At 40.9% G+C, this 25,138-nt stretch overlaps 1 protein-coding gene across 2 annotated transcripts in view; it reads right to left on the reverse strand.

Annotated features, from left to right (window-relative positions):
- Nucleotides 1–25,138, reverse strand: part of TTC9 (tetratricopeptide repeat domain 9) — a 48,626-nt gene that overhangs the window by 17,831 nt on the left and 5,657 nt on the right. Inside the window, exon 2 of one of the 2 annotated variants that reach the window (XM_020986381.2) lies at nt 2,565–2,747. In XM_020986381.2, the coding sequence (XP_020842040.1) occupies nt 2,565–2,747 (183 nt within the window). Of the gene's footprint in view, nt 1–2,564; nt 2,748–10,573; nt 13,220–25,138 lie in introns of those variants that run through there. The other variant, XM_020986382.2, reaches the window with a different exon arrangement.

Here is a 25,138-nt window from a genome sequence, read left to right on the forward strand (position 1 = left end):
CCTCACTTCAGAAGGAACCTTTCTTTGTGATAAAGAAAAACAGCAAAGTAAAACATCTGAATCAGAGACCATGTCTGATAATTTTATAAATTATTATAATATTTTAAAATATGTGTATATAAAACATATACATATATTTAAATATTTAACTTAATTTAACTAAATAAAATATATTTAAAATAAAAATATAAAATATTTAGAAAATATTCTCTTCCACCTCCCTATTGTAAGAGAGAAGTATCCTTCATTATCACTTCTCCATTCTCTTCATTTGGACTTTTTCATTACTCAGAGTCCAATTTCCTATTTGCTATAATAGTCATTGTTGTCTATTTGTCTGCTCCACATCAAGTCATACAAATCTTCCCACTTTTCTCTGAATTCTTTGTCCCCATTTCTTACTACATAATATTATTTTATTGCATTCACACATTTGTCTTCATTTCTTACTGCATATATTATTCTAGGACATTCATACGTTCATTACATGTTATTTTCTAGTCATTCTCCAAATTATGGGTACCCACTTTGTCTCCAATTCTTTGCTACCAGAGTACAACTATGCATATTTTGGTATCCACTGGACCTTTTTTTTTGCCTTTAGCTTCCTTGAGGTATATGCTCAGGAGTGGGATTCTTGGGTTAAGTGGTATGGGCTGCTTAGTCACTTTTCTTGCACAATTCCAAACTGAAATCAAGAACAAGCAGACTACTTCACAGCTCCATCAACTGTGAATCAGTGCGCTTACATCTTCATATCCTCCCCAGCACTGACTGTTTCTATCTTTTTTCTTCTCTGCCAATTTGTATAATGAAATTGGAGTTGTTTTCATTGGCATTAATTAGACTATTAGTCATTTGGAGCATATATTTTTCTCATTTATAGTTTGCAACTCTTATTTTGAAAACTGTTGATAGCCTTTGGCCACTTAGCTATTTGTAAATGGCATAATTTTGTGTGATATTTATATGTTAATCCTATATTGGTTATATTTGATGAAATTTTTACTCATTCTACCACTGGCTCTTTTACTTACAGATTCATTGATTTTATTTATTCAAAATTTTTAAAATTTATCTATTTTGTTTTTTATGAATACCTCTATTACTTGTTTGACTAAGAATTCTTACCCTTGCCATAGTTGATCTTGTTCTCTTCTGATTTTTTAAAATGATATGACCTTTTATATGCAGGATATGTATCAGATTGGGTTTACTGTGGTATATGGCACAAGCTTTTGGTCTAAACCTAATTTCTGCCAAATGGCTTTCCATTTTTCCCAGCAGTTACAGTCAAAAAGAGAATCTTTCCAGGAATTCATGTTCTTGGATTTATCCAATAAAACTCTTTTTAATTGCTGCTATCTCTTGCTTATCTAGTTTGTTCCTATTATTTATTTATATATTTTAAAAATCTTTATCAAATAATTTTGATGACTACTGCTTTATAATATAGTTTGAGGTCTGGTAATGCTATATTCCTTTACTTCATATTTCTTTTTCTTATTTCCTTTGGCATTCTAGATCTTTTGCTCTTCTAAATGAATTCTGTTATTTTTTCCCCTAGTTCTAAAAATTATCACTTCAATAATTTGATTGGTATGGCACTAAATCTATAAAATAATTAATTAGTATCATCACTTTGAACTCAGGTTTTCCTGGCTCAGTTTTCTCGTGTATAGAATGAGCTAGAGAAGGAAATGGCAAACCACTCTTGTATCTGTGCCTCCGAATGGGGTCACAAATAGTCAGACATGACTGAAAATGAGTGAACAAATTGTCATTGTAATTACATTGACAAAGCCCATTCATAAGCAGCGAGTGTCATTATATAAATGCTAGCTATTATTGTCTCTCCCCAATTATTTAAGTCTCCTGTTATTTCTGTAAAGAGTATTTTGAGTTTGTATGTATAGCAATCTTGGGTGCTTCTTAATGGTTGTTTCCCTGACATTTTGTGTCCTTTGTCCTTATCTACTAAATTTTGTTATTGTGCTATAGAAATGAAGATGATGTTTTTGTGGGGTTATTTTGTATGCTGCCATCTTGCTGACATTACAAATCATCTCAATTAGGTTTCTTCACTGATTCTCTGGGATTTTCCAAATCTACTATCATGTCATCTGCAAATAGAGATAGCTTTGTCTCCTCTTTGATGATGTTTATATCTTTGATTTTATTCTCTACTCTTCTTGCTATAGTTAGCTTTTCTAGAATTATTTTAATTAATAATGGGGGGGGTTACCTCTCATTTTTCAGAAACTTACCCTAGTTAAGGGTCAAGGATGCTGACGTGTTGGTCTGCTGTGTTGGGAGGGGTGTACAGTGGATATGGAACACTGGACCCTCTTTAAGGGCTAAATAGTTGCTTTCTCTATCCCTAATATAGCACCCAAACTTCTATCCACCCTTTATAAATATACATACCATAAAGTTCCAAAGGTACAACCTAGTCCTTGTTATCATTCCATTATCTAGTCCTGAAAACAGGCCACCTTATGGAAGAAGAATCCAGAAAAATCTGCTATGGCTAGCCAATAAGAAACAAGTTGCTACTGCCTTACCTGTTGGTTGCCGGGACCTAGCTTCTTTCAGGTAGTAGAGGGCCTTGTCGTAGTCCCCCAAGTGGTAGAAAGCCACGCCTGACCGGTAGAGGGCTTTGAAATTTTCCCCTTCTTTCTTCAGAACTTTGAGACAATACTCCTTCACTCGCTCATAATTCACCAGTTCAGCTTGGAGCAGACAGGCTATAAAGGTTGGGAGGGGAGAAGAGAGAAGGCTATGAACACAGAATAGAGTAATTTATCAGCCTCCTTCACAGAATCACAGAACTAGAGTGTTGGAAAGGACTTGAGTGGTACTCTAGTCTAACCCACACACAAAGGAGATCCCTACCATGTTATATCCAATAAGTGGTTTTCCAGTCTCTGCTTAAAGTGCTCCAAAGAGGGGGGACCCACCACCTCCTGAGCCAGCCCACCTGACTTTCACTCAATTCTACTTATTGGGAAGTTTTTCCTGACATAAAATCAAAACTGATCTCTTTGTATAAGACTGATTCTACTGAGGACCAACCCAAGCATGGAAAGGTTCATGACTCAACCATGAGATTTTGAGTTCTTTGGCCACGGTAATCCATGAAAAGAAGAAAAAAAAATGGTTCTCTGCTCTATGTGCCTCCCCCCACCTTGTTCTACTTCTGTAGTAATAGTGTTAGAATGCTAGGAAAAGCACCTGAGGATGTTACAAATAACAGATTTTAGACCATCTATAAACTTTAACTTGTAGAAGCAGCATACCTTAATACATCTGACACACACTGACTGTGTGACCCTGGGCAAGTATTGTAATATCTTGACTATCTGGGCAATTTTCTAATATTAAAAGTTACAGAGAAGGTGCTAACCTGCATTGGTAAAGAGGGAATTTCCTTATCTGGAAATTCCCTACACCAATGAAATCACAACATTAACATAACTGCTGCTACTTTAAATATGAGATCTTTAACTAAGGGCCAATAAATTTAGAAATTATTAGAAAAACTGAATCACATGAATATTCAACACCATGACTCAACATTGTGAATATAAAACATACATATTCAACATCAGAAATATTCAACACTGGAAGGCAAAAAGTTCCAGCAATTTTAGGATAGTTCAGAGGTCTCTTAGAGAAACAAAGTGATCGGTGGTGCTGGTTTCATCATGTACCCAATAAAACACACCATTTCATGAGATCCTTTAGCTCCTTGTCTTGCATTGCTGATGATGAATATAATCAATAAGACCATCAAGAATGTTATTGTGCTATAAGAAATGACAAGCAGGATGATTAAAGAAAAACCTGGAAAGATTTACATGAACTGATGCAAAATGAAATGAACAGTACCAGCATAGTAACAGTAATATTGTTCAATGAACTGTGAATGACTTGGCTTTTCTCAGCAATATGAAGCATACTATCTGCCTCTAGAGAAAAAACTAATTTTGTTTGAATACAGATGTGCTATTTTCACTTTCTTCCTTTCATCCTTTTTCTTTTATTAGAGTCTTCTTGAACAAAATGACTAATAAGGAAACGTTTCACATGACCGCACATGTATAACCTATATCTGATTACTTACTGTATTGGGAGGGGAGGGAGGGAGGGATAGAATTTGAAACTCAAAACTTAAAAATCCAAATGTTAAAAATTGTTTTAACATGTAATGGGGAAATATATATATATATATATATATATATATATATACCCAACAAAAGAAGAAGAGAACTACAATTTATGTACCAAACTACATTGCAAGGGATGAAGAGGTAGGGAAATTATACAAATAACTTGATAGACTTCTTCAAACCAAATTAATATATGTTAATACCTGGTGACATCAGTGCAAGGGTGAGTTCAGAGGAGGAGGATGATAAGTATGTTAGAAAATGTGGCTCACATTGGAGAAATGAAAGAGGTAGATATCTTATAGACTACTAAGAAGTCTCACCTTTATGTATTATGATCACATTCCAGAATAGAGTTGGAAGTTAGATAAGTTACTTAACCCTTATGTGCCTCAGTTTTCTTGTCTATAAAGTGAGGCTACATATTCTTGATCTAAGTCTAGTAATGTTCTAGGAAAAGTAGTAGGTCATGTAAAGAGAAGAAGAAGAAACTTTTTTCTTAAAGAGATACAGACCTAGTTTCCTATAGGTACACTTACATATTAGGACTAAATTAAAAATGGCTATAAAGGCACTAGAGTTGGTAAGCACTGATGAACGGCACAAAAAAAAAATGAAAGTGATCTTACTAAGATACTATAAATGATTACTGATATGGAAGTCATATGAGAATCTGTGTGCAGTCACATCATTGCTGAATGAAAACAAATGGCAAAATCAGCATCCAATTAGAAGAAAAACTAAAGATGACAAGAAAACACTGTGTAATTGCAACAGCTTCAACATGATCTATTCAAATAAGTCATTGATGCTGAAAAATGAGAATGTAAAAGGCAGATAATGACCTTGATCATCATCATTTCTAGCAAAAGTTTGACTGTAATAAAGCAGTCACCATGTCAAAGAAGTGAAAAAAAAGCCTAGAAAGTGATTTAGCCAGCAAATGCCATGGACGAAAGGGCACACAGGTGGCAAGGCTCAGGGGAGAAGATGCCCAGGAAGTCAAGTGAGTCATAACTAGAACTTGCTTGGATATAGTGGGCCACCAAAGGCACTCACTAATCCATTCATTTTTTCCCTTAGTCCTCATCCTCCTTGCTCTCTCTGCAGCTTTTGATACTGGTGACCATTCCCTCCATCTGGGCATTTACTCCTCCCTTGGCATCTGGTTCTCCTATGAAACTGAACACTCTTTCTCAGCCTCCTTTGATGTAGAGTATTATCATCCATTTTCTATGACCTTAGTATGGGCATCAATGACAACTCTATTCTGGACCCTATATTTTTCCCTCCTCACAAAGAGATCTCATCAGATTTTCCACCCAGCTGCCCCTTTTGCTACTGTTACTCCACTTTCTAAGATGGATCACCAGAAACCATGCCTGGGAGGAACTAGACCACTCATTTTGTCACTGTCTGGGACAATGCAGCCTCCTCTTGACCCCTGCTATTTTCTGCTCTGTCATTATACCTCATTTTCCCACCTCATGCTCTGAAAACCATTATCATATCGACATTATTATTGCTTCTGAAAAGGGTATGTTAACTGACTACCAAATTGTTCTGTTTACTATATTTGGGACTTCCCTGACCACAACTCCTTTTGCTGGGTCACCACTGTCCCATATGTGTTGTCTCCCCCATTAGAGTGTAAGGTCTTGGAGGGAAGGGACTCTTTTTTTTTCCCTGCATTTGGATCTGCAGCATAACACAGTGTTTGGCATACAGTAAGATCTTAATAAATGTTTTTCATTCATTCATTTCAAAGATAATTTCTACTTGGATAAGTCCCAAATCTCTATATTGATTTCCAACCTTCTTCCTGAACTCTACTCATGCATCACCAAGTGTCCATTGGATATCTCCTCCTCGATGTCCTATAAGGCATCTCAAATTCAGCATACCCAAAAACAGAATTCGCCATCACCATCCCCACCCCCCAACATACTCCTCCTCCAAATTTCCTTATTTCTTTTGAAGGGCTCCAATGTCCTCTCAGGCACACATATTCATAACCTCAGAGTTTTCTTCTAATTGTTCTAATTAAATCTAATTCTTGACTCTTTAATTTTTCTTCAAATTGAATGTTGATTTTGTCATTTCTTTTTCTTCTCTCTCACCCCCATATATGAACAGTTTCCAAATCCTGTCAATTCTCATTCTATAGTATCTCTCTTCATCATATCCTTCTCTCCACTCACAGAGTTCCTGACCTAGGCTTCTACCAACTCTTGCTTAGACCATCAAATAGTCTGATAGGATTCTCTGCTTCTAATTTCTCCTTTTCCAATCCATTCTCCAAAATAATCTTCTTAAGGCACAAATCTAACTGTGTTACTTCCTTACTCAAAAACCTTCTGTGGTGCCTCAGTACCAATAAGATAAAATACAAAATCCTTAGCCTGGCATTTAAGACCCTCCTTAATCTGGCTCTCATATACCTTTGAAACCTTATTTCATCCTATTTCCTTTCCTAGACAGCACATTCCTATCAAAATGCTACATTAGGCATTCCCAGATCTTGTTCAATCTCCTATTTCCTGATGTTTATACAAGCCATTCAGCAGGTCTGGAATGTATGCCCTTCTCCACCTCTAAGCACTCTCATCTTCCTTCAAAGTTCAGTTCAGGGGGCAGCTAGGTGGTGCAGTGGATAGAGCTTAGGCTTTGGAGTCAGGAGGACCTGAGTTCAAATCTGGCTTCAGATGCTTACTAGCAGTGTGACCCTGGGCAAATCACTTAACCCCAATTGCCTCACAAAAAAAAAAAAAGTTTAGTTCAGGTACCACGTCAGATACCATGAAGCCTTCCCTCATATCCCTAACTGTTTGTGTATGCAGAGCACTGTGCTAGGTACTTTGGGAGAAGGGAAAATAAATAAAGGACATAATTCTCAGCTCTTGAGAAACGGATGGGGAAAACAAGGGACTGATGCAGGAAATTATGGCCCATGCATGTTAGCTGTGTTCCTCTCCTCTCTGACCTTGCTTCAGGCCCACACTGTCTGGGAAATTGTGACTTTTGAGACAGTAACAAATTGTTAAACTAGATTCTAAAGAAGTCCTTTTAAAGTCCTACACAGCCTGGTCCAACCCATCTTCCCATCTCCCTTAGATGTTACTCCCCTCTTGTACATTATGATGCAGCCAAATTGGCCTTCTCTCTGTTTTTCACATAGAACTCCCCATCTCCCCTTTTTGCCTTTGCAATAGCCATGCCCCATGTTTGGAATTCACTCCTTCCTTACCTCAATCTGAGTCCTTCTCTTCCTTTAAGATACAGCTCAGGCACTATCTTCTCCCCACCCCCACCCCATGAAGCCTTGCCTGATTCCCCCTCCCCCAAATGCTAGTACCCCTCCTCCCAATATACCTTGAATACATTTATATTTATTCACTTAATATTTATGCTGTATATGTGTGTATACACACACACACACACACACAGACATACATACTTGTCTTCCCCATTAGAATGTAAGTAATCCCACCTTTTTATTCTTTGAACTCGTATCCCCACAGTACCTGGCATATAAGGAGTCTTTAATATTTGAGGCAGCAAGGCAGCTCAGTAGATGGAGCACTGGGCTTGGAGCCAGGAAAACCTGAGTTCAAATATGGCCTCAGACACTTACCACCTATGTGACCCTGTGCAAGTCATTTAACCACTTTCTGTCTTAATCCACTTGGAGAAGGAAATGACAGATCACTCCAGGATCTTCGTCAAGAAAACTCCATTGACAGTATGGTCCATGCGGTGACATGACTAAGCAACTGAGCAACAGTAAGGAAATACTTGTTGATTGATTGATGTGTCCTGGAAAGGACTAACTTCAATCCTGCCAATTCAGATACCTCCCCAGTCATCAGGAATATGGAAACACATTCATTCAGAAAGAACAAATCTTTCATTGAGTGGTTTGTAACTGACAAGTTTTGGATGAAAGAAAACCATTCCTTGCAACATTAGGGAGGCACAAACCAAGATCTCTGAAGTTGAGGACCTGAGGGCAAGAAAACCAGGAAATGAAAGAGAATGGGAAAGGATGCTGGAACCGGCTAGTCAAGTTCACTAGAAGGGAAGCCAGGTAAGTCAACAGAAAGAAGCAGAATGGTTGCCAAGAGGTTAACTTAATGCTTTCCTTTTTTTTTTTTCTGCTTTCTCCTCATCTCTTTTCATTTTTGCCAGGAAAGTGTCTCTAGGAGGATCAGTTTAATTTCGGGAGCAAACTGCTAACATTGTGGGTGGCCTGTTAGTCAACACCACAAACCTCTTGCCAGTCAAGGGGACAACATCCCAAGGAGCCTGTTATGGAGATGGTGGAGTCCTTTCCTCTCTGGCTCAGTGACCAGTCCTCTGTGGGGCTACTGAAGCCCAGTCGCCTTCTTTTTTTCCCCGGGAACTGGGGAAATTCATTCTTAGGGAGATGAAAGAGGGTTAAAATCTTAGAGCTAGTATTTTAGCACCAGAGTGGCTGAGTGGAAATAGCATCAGCGGTCAAATCTCCTTGAGAGGAGGAGTTGTTTCATTTTAGTGTAGTATGGGGGTTGGTCAATTGATTTCTCTCCAAGGGGTGTTTGAATAGATTTCATGGGGTGTGGATGAGGGAAAATTACATCTTTATTTCAATGCAATTGGTTTCTTTGGTAATTCTATGCATTTTATTTTTATGCATTTAAAAATATTATTCTGAGACAGGTCCGTAAGTTTCATAGGACTATGAAAAAGGTCCATGGTACAAAAAAAGGTTAAGAACCCCATCTTAAAGAAAGGTGGTAAGAGGTAGCTAGGCGGTATATAGATAGGGTGCTGGACTTGAGAGTCTGGAAGACCTGAGTTCAAATTCTTCATCAGATATCTGCTAGCTGTGTTATCCCTATAGAAGTCACTTAACCTTGATCAGCCACATTTTCCTCATCTGGAAAGATGGATTTAATGGCCTCTAAGGTTTCTTCCAGCTCTAAATCTGTCATCTCAGGAAGTATAAAGAAGTTTTTTCTTTATGATGTATGAGAGACAAGGGATAAATGGTTCTGGAGGGGATTCTCTGAGGTTTTGCATTCATTTGTAGGGACCCATTGGAGAAAAAAATTGTATGTATTTTCAGCCTATGACTGGTCAGTGTTCTGATGCATTTCCTTTCACCAGTTAGACCATTTTCTTTGAAATAATTTTTTAATGTTTATGTACAGTTATCTACTGATATCAGTATGTACATTAAGAGTATGGAAGCCAACAGGAGGAATATGAACATTAAACATCCCTAGGATACCATAAAGGATCACCCACATTAATATTTCAAAATTTTGCTTCACAGATCTGCACTGCAACAGCCTCACTGTGGTATGCATCTAGACAGCTTGTCTGAATGCCTTATGTACTACTTGTACATAGGATAAAGTTTTCCCGATGGCCTAGAAATCATAAATAGTCAACTTCAAATGCTTAATCTCTTCCTGTGAGTCCCACACCTTTTGGGGACTTTTCTGAGTTTGTTTGGTTTCTTTTTAAGCAAGCCTGCTCATCTTGTGGACTAAAGATGGATATCCTCTTGGAATGTCCTTTGTGTTGCAAGGATCCATTGGGAAAATGTGAGGTGCCCTAATACGTTGCAAAGACCCAAAGGGATTTTTACCTAGGAAGGTAAGAAAGTGACTTCCAGTCAACCATAAGTCTCCTTGTTGGGAGCTCAATCGGGATCAAACTTTCCCTTGGGGTGGATGGAGGTGGGGAGGGGAGCTTAATTTTCTTTCCTTTATTGTCTTTGGATTTGGCAGATCTTTGAAAGCATGAAGACAAGTGGGAACCTACAAGAATTTTGTAAAATGGTGTTTGTTGAGTTGTATAACCATATATTTAGGAGTGTGTGTGTGTGTGTGTGTGTGTGTGTGTGTGTGTGTGTGTGTGTGTGTGATCTCCAGTCCCACCAGCTCTCATGGAGGAATGTTAATTTTTGGACTGTCCCAAAACTGTGAAACATGGACCTTGATGGGTCTTGTTTTTAGCACAAGACACTGGGGGGCACCCCTCCCCCAAAAGTTCACCCTCTACTCTGCAAGGAAGCACTTCTAGTATATCCTATGAACTATAACTTACGAATCCCTATCAATGAATTTACCTCTGATAGTCCATGGACAGTATTAGCTCAAAGCAAAGATGTTTACTCAATATTACTGTTTCCTTACCTTTAAATAGCATAGTATTGATGATCATCATTTTCTGATATTTATACAGTACTTCATACTTTTGGTATCTCAAAGGCAGTATCATCCTTCCTATTAATTATGCTGAGGTGGTCTGTATTTGTAGTGACACTCAATAGTGCTGGGGTAAGTGACCAAAGGGATCACTTAAGAGTTTTATATACAGTATGTCATGCACATAGCCAAAGCTACAACCAATTTAAATTAAATTTTTAATAGTAAGTCAGATATAAATACAAGAAGGACACTGACAAGAGGGAACCATACATGTTATAAAGGGACTTGATATTATGGTATGTGAAGAACAGCTGAAGGATGTTTAGACTGGAAAAGAGAGAAGTTTTTTGGGGTTAAAAGTAGGGGGAAGGATCATCAACATGAACTTCAGATATTTCAAGGGTTGCCATTTCTAGGGTGGGAGGTAGGGTACACAGGGAAAAAAAAAGAAAAAATTTACATGATAAATTTATTATACATTAAAAGGAGTAGCAAGTTGCACATAATTGATTTGTGGTTTCATATGCAATCATCTTTTTATTATTCTGTTATGTTATGGAAATGCTTGTTTTATTTCAAAATTTTTAAATAAAATAAAATTTTTTTAAAAAGGATTAAATTTACTCCATCTATATCCAAAGACTAGTACTAGGGTGAGAAGAAGGCAGATTTTGGGTCATCAGGAGGCAAAACTGGTTAACAATTAGAGCTACTCAACAACAGAATAGGTTGATGAGGGGTAGGTAGAAGAAAAGAGGGGAGTGAGTTCCTTGTCACTGGAGGCCTTCACAGGTTGTGTTGTTACTCGTCCTTCATTCTCCAAGAGGACCATGACATCATGAAGGTGATGCCATGACTTGCAAGTGAATTGGATTTAAGTGAGGGAGGGCTGTGTAAGGTTACCAGCCTCAGTCTCCTCTGGTGCCTCTGGGTTCAGTGGCAAGATATAAATCAGGATGACTGGGGATGGCTTCCGGAAGCCTTCAAGTTAAAGTTAGAAGACCACTTTTCATGAATGTTATAAAGAAGATCCTAGTTCAAGTAAGCTGGACTACACAGGAGTCAGCAAACTATGGCCTGGGACTGCCACCTGTTTTTGTAAAGCTAAGAATGATTTTTACATTTTAAAATACTGTCCAATAAAACTTTATCAACAAATGTAAAAGTCATTCTTTGCTCATTGGTCTTACAAAAACAGGCAGCAGGCCATGTTTGGCTCTCTGGGCTAAAGACTGCTGAGATCCCTTTCATGTCTGTGATTCTACACGACAGGTGTGTTTAACACCTACTAATGAATGGATTTTGAGGGGCCATAGTTCACACTATATAGGATCCGTAGGGAGTATGGCAGCTGGGAAGGGGTTGGGGAGAGAGGAGGAAATGATGGTGAATGAAGAAAAAGCCCTGAATCAGAATTATTTGCCTTGTTTCTTCATCCTCAGGCAAATCCTGATTTACCATTTAGCTTTTGAACAAATCTCTCAATGAACCAGCCTGTTTATATGATGATTTGACCCCAAAGAACCTTCTAGACAGACCCTTCTTTTGATTATCCAAGCAGTGATACAAACCATTTTCCTAGGAGCCACATAAATCCACATTATTTGCCCAAAACAATCCCCAAGTCTAGAATAGATGCTTGGCAAGGTGAGTGGTATTATCTCCACTTTATGGTTGAAGAAACTGAGATAGACACAGAGAGGTTAAATGACTTGGGGGGGGGAGGGCAGGGGAGTCACACAGTAGATCAATTCTGAGACCTATCTAAACAATCCTGTTATCTAGGTGGATGCTTTTTTTCTAATTAGGTTTTGGTTTTATCACCTCCTTTCAAAACGGGGTTATCTCTATGGAAGCAAGGAGGCAGCAGGGAGGGAGAAGAGAAATTACTGAATGCTCAGCAGGTAGAAAGAGGTGATGGGGATCTGGGCCAATTCCTTCCTGATCATATCCAGATCAAACTTAGCCTGTGAGTCAACCGGAGGGGTAAAGGGAGAGGGAACTTTCTAGCTGATAGCCCCACTCAGTTCCCCTGCAATCTCACAACCCTGCTGTGGTCTTTTATCTCCTTACATCACCAGCTTACAGATTCTGATCAGAACTCGGTTGTCAGGCTGAGAGCATTCTGGATGGTGCCTGAGGCCAGCCAGAAGTCCCCTGGGCTCCTCTCCACTATTGCCCCTCCACCTCCCTCTGTCTTACCTCCCACCAGTTTTATTGACTGAGCAGAGCTTGGAGCTTGTAAAAATCAGTCTGTGTGAGGGAAATGAGCAACCCTGGCTCCAGACTCCTTACCACGAGCCCTTAAGGAAGTAAAAAGGATTTCTAGTGGCACTCTTTTCTAACCCCTTTAAGAAAAAAAGGTAGTATTTTATCTCCTTCAGCTCTGCCACCATATTACTTGGGGTTCTTAAGATAAGTGAATCAGATTTAAGGCTAAGGCAAGGGGGCCTTGGAAATCAGCTGGTCTAGGCCTCTCATTTTACAAATGGAGAAACTGAGGCCCAAGAATGAGAAAAACTTACTCAAGGCTTCACAGGTGATAAGTGGAAGAACTATAATTTTCAATCCAATCCAAAAGCACCTACTATGTGCCAGGTGCTAAGCACTGGGGACACAGATAAGGGAGGGAAAAGACAATCCCTGCCCCCAAGAAGCTTACAATCCAATGGGGGAAGACAACAGCACAAAAGAAAACTGGAGTGGGGGGGGCACCAGATGGTACCCGGAGGAGTGGGGCATCCTGTTCCACGAAGTTGAAATCAGAAAGACGGAAAGTAGAGTCTGTTGGAACTCCAATTTGAAGCTGGCTCCTCTGCCTTTTGGCTCTGCTTCTCAATTTCATGCCTATAAAATGATGATAAACATGCTTACGGACCTGCCATTTCCCTGAAGTACCATTGTGGGGCTTAGAAGATTCCTTACTTGCCGAATGCAGGCAGCTCTGTGTATGGAACCCAAAAGCCATGTGTATGTACCAGCTGTAGTGGCAGCTGTCTTGCTAAGGTGTGGCCCTCAACTGATACTTGACTGTTTTCTCCTTTCTCCCCTATGAAGCATGCGCAGGTTTTCCCCTTCTGCTCCAAATGATAGGTTCAACAACGCTTGGGATGAGATAAAATCACAGGGCGACTCTTGAAGAGGACTAGAATTCTGTTTATAAAAGCACAAACCCATGTCTTCTAACTTGAGCCTTTTCATCAATACATTTGGCCATAGCATTTAAAGGCCTGGAAAACTTGTTTCCAGAACCCTTGCTAGAGAACCAAATTCCAATCTGCTCCAGGGCTTCTAACCCACTGTAGGTCATGGATTCCCCACTCGTGCCTTAGACTATCTGGTGAAACCTATGGCTTCCCCCACTGGAGGCAATCAGGGTTAAGGGATCTTCCCAGGGTCACACAGCAAGTAAGTGTTTGAGGTAAATAACTAAAGAAAATGTTAGAAAAAAATGAAGAAAATAAAGAAAATTTCAGTTAGATGTTAGTGAAAATAAAGATGTAGTTTCCCCCCCTATCCAAGTTCACAGATCTCAGATTAAGAAACCCTGTTTCAGCTGACCCCAAAACTGCCCCAAGTAGCTAGGTGGTGTAGGAGATAGAGCAGGTCTGAAGTCAGGAAGAGCTGAGTTCAAATCCAGCCTCTGATACTTACTAGCTGGGTGACCCTGGGCAAGTCACTTAACCCTATTGGCCTCAGTTTCCTCATCTGTAAAATGAGTAAGAGAAGGAAATGGCAAACCTCCAATATCTTTACCAAGAAAACCCCAAAAGGGGTCATGAAGAGTCAGACACGATGGAACAAGGAAAAAAGAAGAGACACAATAAGATACTCTCACCCCACTCGTTTGCAGAAGTGGAAGGACCACAGGTGTGGAACATAGCATATATTTTCAAACTTTTTCATTGTATTGATCAGTTCTGTTTATTTTTCCCTCTTCTTTTTCTCGAAAAAGTATTTGTTATGTGAGATGGCTCTCTGGGAAAGGAAAGGAAGGAAAGATACTGGGAGAAATTCTGTTGATGAGAAAAACAAATGACACCAATAAAAAATTTTTTTTAAAAGACCTCCTGCTTTAGATGATTACTTCCTCATGTCAGGCACTGTGTGTGTGTGTATGTGTGTGTATCGGTGGGAGAGGGAGGCTGAATCTATTTCCCTGGATGCTCACTCCTGTATGTATTTGGTTCGTCTACACTAAGAGAAGTTTAATCAAATAAAGGGGAGACTGTGTTATTAAGTCGTGGCTGTCAGCCTAATCCTCCAATTTTCCCTTGATCTCCCAATTCAATGCAATTTAACAGTTATGAAGCACAATCAATCAACAACTCATTAAATGCCTATTCTTTCCCAGGCACTGGGCTAGGTGCTGAAGATATGCCCATGAAACAATCTGGGCCCTACAGGAGCAATGCACATTCCACAGGCACAGTGCCGGGCACCCAAGATACAAAAACTACCAAATGACACAGGCTTTACTCTTAGGAGTTTCTAATCTATCAAGGGATAAGACTTGGCCACAAAGAACTGAAAATGTGGGACAAGAGGATCAGAAATCTAGAGCCACAAGGGACCTCAGAGGTCACCGAGTCCAGGCGTTCTTAACCTGGGGGTGTGGGAACTTTAAAACCATATGTGTGTGTATGTGTGTGTGTGTATAAAACATATGCAAATATATAAGTAAAATAGATGTGTGTATATATCTAATATGTGTGTATGTCTAATACATGTGTGTTCATACATAATATGTGATAACATATATGATACATCATATATATATATAATTGTATTTAAATATAATTGGTTTCCTTAGTAATCCTATATTTTTTTGAATTATAAAGCATTGGATTGAGATGAGGCCCATAAGTTTCACCAGACTGCCAAAGATATACAAAAAACCAAGAACCCCTGGTCTTTTCCATCCCCCTCATTTTACAGATGGGGAAGAGGAAGCCCAGAGAGGGTGACTTATTCAAGGTCCCACTGATCGTAAATGTCAAAGGCTGAATATGGACCCAGATCCTCTGAGTCTAGAGACAGAGCTCTTTACTCTCCCAGTCACCACCCAACTGCTTGGGCCATTAACATCTGCAAAGGCCCCTCTGCCCCTCTGTCTACAGTCCCTCCCTGGACAAAACCCTTGGAGCTGGCCCAGTGAGTAAGTTCACTGCAGCCGCTGGGGACTAGATCAGGAAGTACTTACTGATCCAGAGCTCTTTGCAGCCTCCAACCCCCATCTCTGCTATTTGGAGAAAAGACATGCTGGGGAGGCCACTGCCTCTCCCTCACCTCCTTTCATCTCTCCCCTCACTTAATCATCAAGAGGCCTAGGTCTCCCCATCTACCAGTCTCCTCAGTTATCATGACTTCCTTCAACCACAACTTTAAACCTCATCACTCCTCAAACCAGGATCTCAGGCTCTGAAATTCTTCCTTCTCATCCTCCTCCCTTCTCCTTCCATTTCTCTCTGTGTTTCATTCCCAAGTTTTATTCTCACCACGGTCTCCGGTCTCTCCACTGTTCCCCATTCTCCCAGTCTGTTACCCCACGTGGGCCTTCTTTTCCTCCTAGTAGCTAACTCCTTCAATTCTGTCTTTTACTTGAATTCTTTGGCCCTTTGTTCCATGCCCATTCATACCCTCCAGTTCTCAACCCTAAGGTCAAACTGACCATCTGCCTTCTCCTCTTGTGTTCTCATGCTGCCTAATGTCACTTAAAATACGCCAGCTAAATCCACTCCTAATTCATGTTTTCTAATCTCGACTGGGTCCTCGCTGCTGCACAGCTGATACTTTGATTCCCCCAATCAACTCTCTCAAATTCTAAGCAGGCTTTTCAAAACCTGCTTTCTTTCCTCAAGGTTGGGCCTCTTCCATCCTCAAAAAACTTCCATTCCTTCAACCCATAGCACCCTCCAACATCTCTCCTCCTTTATTCACTGTCAGTTTCCTAGAATAAGGATCTACATTTGCTACTTTTTATAGTCTAATCATTCATTTCTCAAGCCTTTACAATGAGGCTTTCAGCCTCACTACCCTATAGCTGCTGAATCCTAAGGTCTTCTCTGGTCCTTTTCTGCCCTCACCTCTGGGCAACTTCTGAAAAATAGGTATTAATTCCCTCTTCATGGCAGCATTTCTAGGGTGTTGTGTGGTTCTCCTGAAGCATTCAGGGGATCCCTAAGTGGGGACAGAGGTGACCGTTAGCCCCTGGAAGAAGTTCCCTTTTCAAGGAGGTATACCCACATAGCCTACTGTGATAGAAAAGGAAAGCCTACTCAAATTGGAAGCGAGGGACCTCGATTTCAGCTCTGGCTTTTTTTAACTTACTCATCCTTAGGCAAGGGCACTTAACCCCTCCAAGCCTCAGTTTCCTCATCTGTAAAATGATGACAGTAACGAAGGTTGAACTCCCATCTCCCAGAGTTGCTAGAAGCATTGAATGAGACAATGTATATGAACAATGGCTTTGTAACCTGGAAAGCCTAACAGAATTGCCTACTATTGTTACTATTTATTCCATGAAATACATCTGCTCTCCTAAACCACAGTGGCACAGTAGCTCTGGCTACTAACTGTGTGCATCGATCCTGACTTTCAAGGATTCAGTGAGGCCATGCCACAGACTATGAGAGATGGGGCTAGCTGCTTTTAAAATGTGTGCAAACGCTTGTGCGTCACTTTGGCAAATTTCACATTCCCATAGTTCCTGGCCTTTAGAGGCCTGGTGTGGGAATGGTAAGGAAGGCTAAACACTGGGCTGGGGGCAAGGAAAATATATAGGAAACGGGGGGAGCTCAGTGGCCTCTGGAGTCAAGCTTTGACTGGGCCTCAGAAGCAGACAGACAGCTATTCCTCTGACAGCTAGTTAGTGTCAAAGGTGGAACCTGACCCCTAATTTGCCCTGCTTCCCATCATAGCACACTGTCCTCCTTTTTTCCTCAAATCTTTCATTTTACAGATGAGAATCTGGTGCCCAGACTTTGGCCGAGTAACTTGGCCAAACTAAGTCAAGGTAGCTAAGTGGTGTAGTAGAGAGAACCCTGGAGGCAGGAAGAACTCAGTTCAAATTCAGCCTCAGATGTGTACTAGCTGTGTAACCTTAGACAAGTCACTTCATCTCTGTTGGTCTCAGAGTCCTCAACTGTAAAATGGAAATAATAATAGCACCTACCTCACAGGGTTATTGTGAATATCAAATGAGTTCATTTTTGTAAAGCACTTAGCACAGTAGCTTAGCACACAATGTTGTTGTCGAGTGGTCTTTTTAGTCTTGGCCAATTCTCCATGACCTCATTTGGTGTTTTCTTGGCAGAGATACTGGAGTGGTTTGTCATTACCTTCTCCAGCTCATTTTACAGATGAGAAAACTGAGACAAACAGGATTAAGTGACTTGCCCAGGGTCACCCAGCTAGGAAGTATCTGAGGCCAGATTTGAACTTATGAAGATGAGTCTTCCTAACTCCAGGCCCAGCATTCTATCCACTGCTCAGCTGCCCCTAGCACATAGCAGGCACTTGATAAATGCTTGTTTCCTTCCATTTCACCAAGGGTTTCTATGACTTGAAAGATATGAAGAAGCAAAGGAAAGGCAATGGCCTCCCTAGCGTGTCTCCGAGTAGCAGAGGTAGTTGGGGGGAGGCGAAGGAGGCGGCAGAGAGCTCTGGATCAATAAGTACTTAGTGATCAGGTCCTCAGGGGCTGCAATGAGCTTCCTCACAGGGCCAGCTCCATGGTGTTTGTCCTCTTACAGGGAAGGACTGTAGACAGAGGGGCAGGGGAGCCTTTGTAGATGTTAATGGCCCAAGCAATTGGGTGGGGAGCAAGAGAGTGTGCAACAGTGGAAAGAGCCCCGTCTCCAGAGTCAGAGGACCTTTGACATTTACGACCTGTGGACCTTTCTGTTTTCTCCCTGAAACCATCCCTCTTACAGCTGGTATTTATATGACCAACTACAGATTTTACTTTTTGAGTCCTGACAATTATATTGCATATTTACTTAAGAACAGCACTTAAAGCATGTCTCAACCAGTTGGCTCAGTCATTTACAGTGTTGTGTTTAACTGAGAACAAAGTTGAGTTTAGTCCTCATATGGACATTTAATTTTGTATACAAAGTAAAATTCTGTATACCACAGCCACCAAGTAGACCTCAAACCCTCATCACTTGTCTTACAAATACAGAATGAGGGGAACCAAATAATGATGACTCCGTAATAAACTCGTCACCTGTTAGAACAGGTATCTCAGCAGCATTGAGGTAACATTAAATTCAGTCCAACATTTATAAAACATTTACTGTGTTTGAAGTGAGATGGATGTCAATATTAAAATGAGCTGGATCAGAAAGAAATAGCATGAATGCTGAGTTCAGAAGTGAGCTAACCAGTTCCCTCGGTTCACCCTCTACCCAGCTTTGCCACAGACTTTCCATAGGACCATAGGCAAGATTACTTTCTCATTTTTGAACCTCAATTCATCTGTGACTCTGGTAATGAAAAAAACCTGTCTCACAAGGCAAATTGTGAGGACTGCTAGGCAGAATTGCTTTGAGATCACTTTTGGCTACAGTGGAAGGATTTATAAGACCCTTGAGGTCTGCTGTTCTTAAGCCCCATTTCATCAGTAGCTAAATGTAGGGGAAAGAAAGAAGCTTTTTCTGGATCCTGTGGACCAACACCTTAAAATTGAAGGATTGTGTTTGTTAGTTTGTTTTAAAAACTATGTCTCCCCAACTCATCCAGGATGTAAATACAGAAGCTACTCACCAGACAATCTCACTAACTGAATGGCATGCAAACTTTGGTCTGCTCTGTCTTAAACCTAGGCCAGTTTTCCCCCTCCTTTGGCAACACTATGGCCACTTAATATAGACAGCCAAGCAGCATAGCCCACTGCAGCTCAGAACTCCTGAACTCAACTGGGATCGTAAGTGCGGATCACCACACCTGGCTGGAAGTTTTCTTCCAAGAACAATGGTAGCCTCTCACTTAGATGCTTCCGGTATAGACGCTTTAGCAAAGTTTCTGCCCCCTTAATCTAAGTCTGTGCCTTACAGTGGGCTCTGCCCTTTGGAACCAAAGATCCTAAATCCTTTAGGAAGGTGGAGTCCAGCCTGGGGAACCAGCAAGAAAGGAAACGCCAAGTAAGGTGAAGGTGGGGTTAATGCGATAGATCACAGAGTCAGAGACCGTTGGGATCACCAAAGGCTAGAAATAACAAGATGAAGGTTAATAGGAATAAACATAAAGTCTTACCTTTAGACTAAAAAACCAATCAACTGTACAAACACTGGGTAGGGCAGCCATGGCTTAAGAATAATCTATGTGAAAAGGCCTATATAAAAGGATTTTGTTTTTGTTGGGTTTTTTTTTTCTGTCAACAAGCCGAGCCAGAAGTGTGCCTTGGTGGCCAAAAAAAAAAAAGTATATGTTAACTTAGGGTACATTAATAGAAAAAAAATGTTTAGAGCTTTTAGCAGCTAGGGGGCACAGTGTGTAGAACACTGGGCTGGGAATCAGGAAGATGAGTTTCCTGAGTTCAAATCTGGTCTTAGACACTTACTAGCCAGGTCACTTAATCTTATCTGCCTCAGTTTCCTTATCTGTAAAATGGTCTGGAGAAGGAGATGGCAAACTACTTCAGTATCTTTGCCAAGAAAACCCCAAATGGGGTCATGAAGTCAGAATCGATGAAAAAAACAGACAGAACTGTGTTTAGAGCAAAGCGGTAGGAAGCAGCCACAGTAATATTGTCCTCTGCATTGGTCAGACCACATCTGTTCTGGGCACTGCTCTCTTAAGAAGGATATTGATAAACTGGAATGCATCCAGAGAAAGATCAGGATGAAGAATCTGGAAATCATGTGATATGTAGGCTGGTCAGAAGAGCAAAGTCTGTTGAACCTAAAAACAAGATGATTTAATGGGGATGTGAGAGCTGTCTTCAAAGAGCTACATCTGGGAGAGGGATTAGATTTATTCGATACAGTGCTAGATGGAAAAACTAGGCCCAATAAGCAGCATCCATAGTGAGTCAAATTTCAGCTCAATTCAAGAAAGAACTCTGTAAAAGTCAGAGCGGCCTAGAGGCAGAATGGGCAGTCTCCCCTGTGAACTCCCTCTTGAGGGCTCCCTCCATCTTCCTGACTTCATTTGTAATTATCCTGCAATTGGGTGTTTCACTTTAGGCCTTGAGTATCCCATTGTGTGAGATGAAACATCATAATGAAACACCTCATTGCTTTATGCATTACTAGTCTGATTGATTTTTTGTGGCAAACTTTTAGTTCCCATAACTGCTGGTTTGGACTTGAGACACTCTCCTCCACTCACCTCCTCTGTACCCTAATATTCTAAAGCTAGAAGGGACCCTAAAATATTAGTCTACTCTCTCATAGACTCTAGTTTCCTGCCACCTTCATTCTTTAGGGAAGGCCAAGTTTAGCTCATTCTGGAAAGCTGAGAGACCTTCAGAGAAAAGCTTCAAGTTCTGGTCTTGCCTTCTTTTCCTGACATAACAATGGCAACTTCATTCCATCATCCATAATGATGTCTAAAGCTGACCTCTAGGAATAGAACTACCTCAGAGAATCACAGCGAGGTGACTCAGTAGGTAGAGTACTAGGCCTGGAGTCAGGAAGAACTGAGGTCATATTTGGGAAGTCTAACCAGTTTGACTGGCTTGACTCAGTTTCTTCATCTGTAAAATGGAGAAGGAAATGGCAAAGCACTCCAGCATTTTTGCTAAGAAAATCCCAAATGGGATCATGAAGAGTTGAACACAACTGAAAAGTGTGTTCAACAACAAAAGGGAATCACAAAATCTTCCCTACTCAAGTCAACAAGCATCTCTTAAGTGCCTACTATGTGCCAGGCAGTGTGCTAAGCACCAGACTTCCTCTGCTGTGCCCTTCAGAATCTCTATTTTATTACTCTCAAATTGTCTTTTGTATTAGGCCTGTGCCCTGGTAATTAATTTGTACCTATTCTGTTCTTACTATGCGTTTTCATATTGTTTTCTCCTAATAGAACATAAGCTCCTTCAGGGCTGGGATTATTTCATTCAGTCTCTGCCTTCTTGATCCCTGACATATAATGCTTAGCACGTCCCTATAGCAGGGGCCTCAGCGATGCTGACTGAATCTCAGAGCTGGTTGGACCTTGGGTACCAACCCATATAACTCCTTCTGTATTTCTCACACAAAGAGTTAAGAAGTCTGCTAGCACACTTGCAGTGAAGAACAACTGACTATCTCCTGATTTCAGCTGATTACACTTCTGAAGAGCTCTAATTTAAGAAGCTGCTTCTCACAGCAAGCCCAAATTTGCTTCTCTTTATCTTCCATCCAACAACAAATTACATGATCTAATTACAGAGGAGGCTTGCCCACCTGACCAAAAAAAATCTTCTTTCCCACCCCACCCCAAATGGTCTATCCAATGTTTAAAATTCATACCTTTCCTTTCCAGCACTTTCAAAATCCTAAGCAATTCATGGAATCATAGAGATTCAGAGCTGGAAAGGGATGATAGATATCATGGAGTCCAATTCCATCATTTTATGGTATATTATCAGTGAAGTCAAGAGTTCTGTCAGCTAGCCAATATATTAGCAGGGTTGCTACCCCTTGTTACTTGAGAAGAGGGTCCAGAGAAACCAGGTCACAGAATGGCACTTGGGAAGGGGAAATGGTCAAGAAAGATTTGAAACTTAATATTATTAGGAAGCAAGAGAGAATTAGGTACTGAGAGGGGGGAAAGACCTATAAGGGAACATGAAAGGCCTAAAGAGGATCAATGAATTTAAATTACCTACCTCTGATTTTGCTGTGGACCACACTGCTTGTCCTAATATCTCAGGAATCATCACAGCCCCTAGGCTTCTGTGCTGCTTAACATTTTTAATCAATGACTTGGGTAAATTGTAGATAGCATTTGCATCAAGTCTGCATTTTAGTTAACTGCTGACTGCTTGTGACATCAGAGAGGAAAAACCAATCAGACAAGCCTGAGCAATGCCCCTCTCAACCCTACAAAACACCTAACCTTCTTCAGTATCTCGAAAACACAAATTAACAATCCTGTTTTGTGGGAATGAACCCTCCCACACGGTACCCACATTGGGTGTGGTGTGATACCCAGGTGTACCCACACTAAACTAAGGAGATCCAGAGGGCACACTCTTTGACTCTTTCATTTCCCTGCCGTATCCTCAAGATTGGTGATGCCAAACTCAAACAGAATCAGGGGCCACTCAACAGCACATGTGGTGGGCTTCATATTGATTTTATTGTCTGTGTTTTTGCTGTTGTTGCATCATTTCAGTCATGACTGGCTCTTCATGACCCCACTTGGGGTTTTCTTGGCAAAGATACTGGAGTGGTTTGCCATTTTCTTCTCTAGCTCATTTTACAGAAGAGGAAACTAAGGCAAATAGGGGTAAGTGACTTGTCCAAGGTCATCCAGTCAGTAAATATCTGAGGCCCGATTTGAACTTAGGAAGAGTCTTCTTGACTCCACACCAGGCAGTCTATATACTGTGCCACCTAGTTTTATTATATATTTATTTCTTTTGTCAAACATTTCCCAATTTTAATCTAGTTTGGACAGTCTTTGGGAGTGTTCTGGGCCATAATCGAAAGGGTGTGTTTGACATCTCTGCTCCAGATCACCTCACCCACAGGCCAAGTTGAGCATTTTATCTGGGCTTGTATCTCAATCCCTCTCAGGTAACCGTGAACCCAATGCATGCTCACCTGTTCTTCTCTTGCCCTCCCTGCTTCTGTCCCTCTCTAGGTGTCTCAAGTTAAACCCTCCTTTCCTTGAGGTAAAATGCATTTTTTTAAAGGTTCACTTTATTTCTCGGAGTCCCGGCCGGCCCTAAGACTCTCTGACTCCAGGTCCAGTGCTCTATCCACTTTGCCACCTTCTTACACTGATGTTTCCTCATTCCCTTGAGTCTCAATGCTCTGTGGTATAAGTATCAGTTCTCACTCCGGCCAGCTATCTGGTTTGCTAAGCTCCATAATTGATCACAGGATATTTAACTCTCTTCCATGTAGATATTTAGCACCTGATGACAGGACTCTGTACTAGACAGACCAGTTCAAGAGCCAAGTGACTTCACCCACCCCTATAGGTAGGGCGGGGGCTCTATCTGGGCAGCTCAGTAGCTGAGCTGGAACTCAGCAACCCTGGGGAAAGGAGCCTCTTGGGTTTCCTCTGGATTTGGCCCCCATTAAACCACAAGAAGGTACCACTTTTTGAATTGCCTTGCAAAAGGTGATTCTTAGCACTTGAGGACTAATTTAGATAGTACCCTTGCCCTACCCTCACCTCAGTAAATGTGCTGGAGCCAGCAAATCATATTCTTATCCTTCTTTTTCTTCTCATGCCTTTGCTTTACTTTCTAGCATTTCTTCTTCTGCATCTCTTCTCTCCTCATCATTTCTTAACCACTTTCCTCTAAGAACATGCTAGAATTTGGACTTGAGAGCTGATGTTCTGAGTTTCATAGGCCTTAATCCACCAAAAAAAAAAATCACCTTATGGCTGCTGAAAAGATTTGCTGTAGCCTCCCCCAAGTCTCCCCTACCTCTCCTTTCTCCTTTCTCCTTCCTCTTCTGAACCCTTTTGATAAAAGGAACAGAGCTCTGATGGTCAAAAAACCTGGAGCTTGATGGATGGGAGGCACCCAGCTGAAAAAGATCAAAGCATCAGAGGCTCCCCAGTGCTAGGACTCTCTCCAGGGCATCATGCTAGTGACAAGGAAGGGCCTACACAAGGTTTTCCCATAGTAGATCAAACACTGAGACTATGGCCTATTTCTGGCCTTCCTCACTAGAATGTAAGCTCCTTGAGGGCAAGGATTGTTTTTTTGCCTTTCTTGGTGTTTCCAGTGTTTAGCACTATGCCTCACATATAGGAAATACTTAATAAGTGTCTGTTGACTGACAGCTGGAGTGGGGAAAACGTCCCCTGATGCTTTTTTTCAATAGGCTCTATTGAGGAGCCCAAAAGGGTTTGCTCTGGTTGTTTTTTTTTTCAGCCTTACCTCTTCTGTCCTTCAGTGCAGGTCAAGAGCCCCTGGGTCCCCTTCAGCTAGGACCCTTTCTGCAGATCTTTAATTTTTTTGATGTTGTTCATTTAAAAAAAATGTTTATTTTCAGTTCTAATTCCCTCCCTTCCCACCACTCATTAAGAAGGCAAGAAATATGATACCCATTATACATATGAAGTCATCTGCAGGTCTTTCCTAAGTCTTTTCAGTAGAAATATGGTGAAGGGGCTTGCTCCTGACCCTCTTCCACTCTGGGTTCATATTTTTGCTCCAGGCCCATACTGCCTCATCACCTCTCTCCCATTCCCCCTCCCACCTAATTTATTCTTTCAACATTTATTGAATACCTACCCCTAACAGAATACAGCGCTAGGCACATTGCCAAGAGAGGGAACTTTTGCTTACTCTTCGAGAAACTTAGGGAATTAACCCTTTTGGGTTTTGTCAGAAGAGGCAGTTTTCCAGGGGGCCGAGGGTGTGTGTGTATCTGGGGGGTGGGGTGAGTATCTAGGAATGTACCTATGTGTGAAAGAACAGATTTTTCAACAGCTAATAGATTCTTTGTGAATCTGTGGACCAAAAGATTAAATAAATCATTAGAATGGCCTAAACTCAAAATTCCCTCATTCTTCTCTTCTGTAACCTTATTCTGATTGAAATACGCTTGAAAATCTTAAAATCTGATGTCATCATCCTTCATACCT

The sequence above is a fragment of the Phascolarctos cinereus genome, unplaced genomic scaffold (assembly GCF_003287225.1).
Source record: "Phascolarctos cinereus isolate Bilbo 61053 unplaced genomic scaffold, phaCin_HiC Scaffold_3;HRSCAF=262, whole genome shotgun sequence".
NCBI lineage: Eukaryota > Metazoa > Chordata > Mammalia > Diprotodontia > Phascolarctidae > Phascolarctos > Phascolarctos cinereus.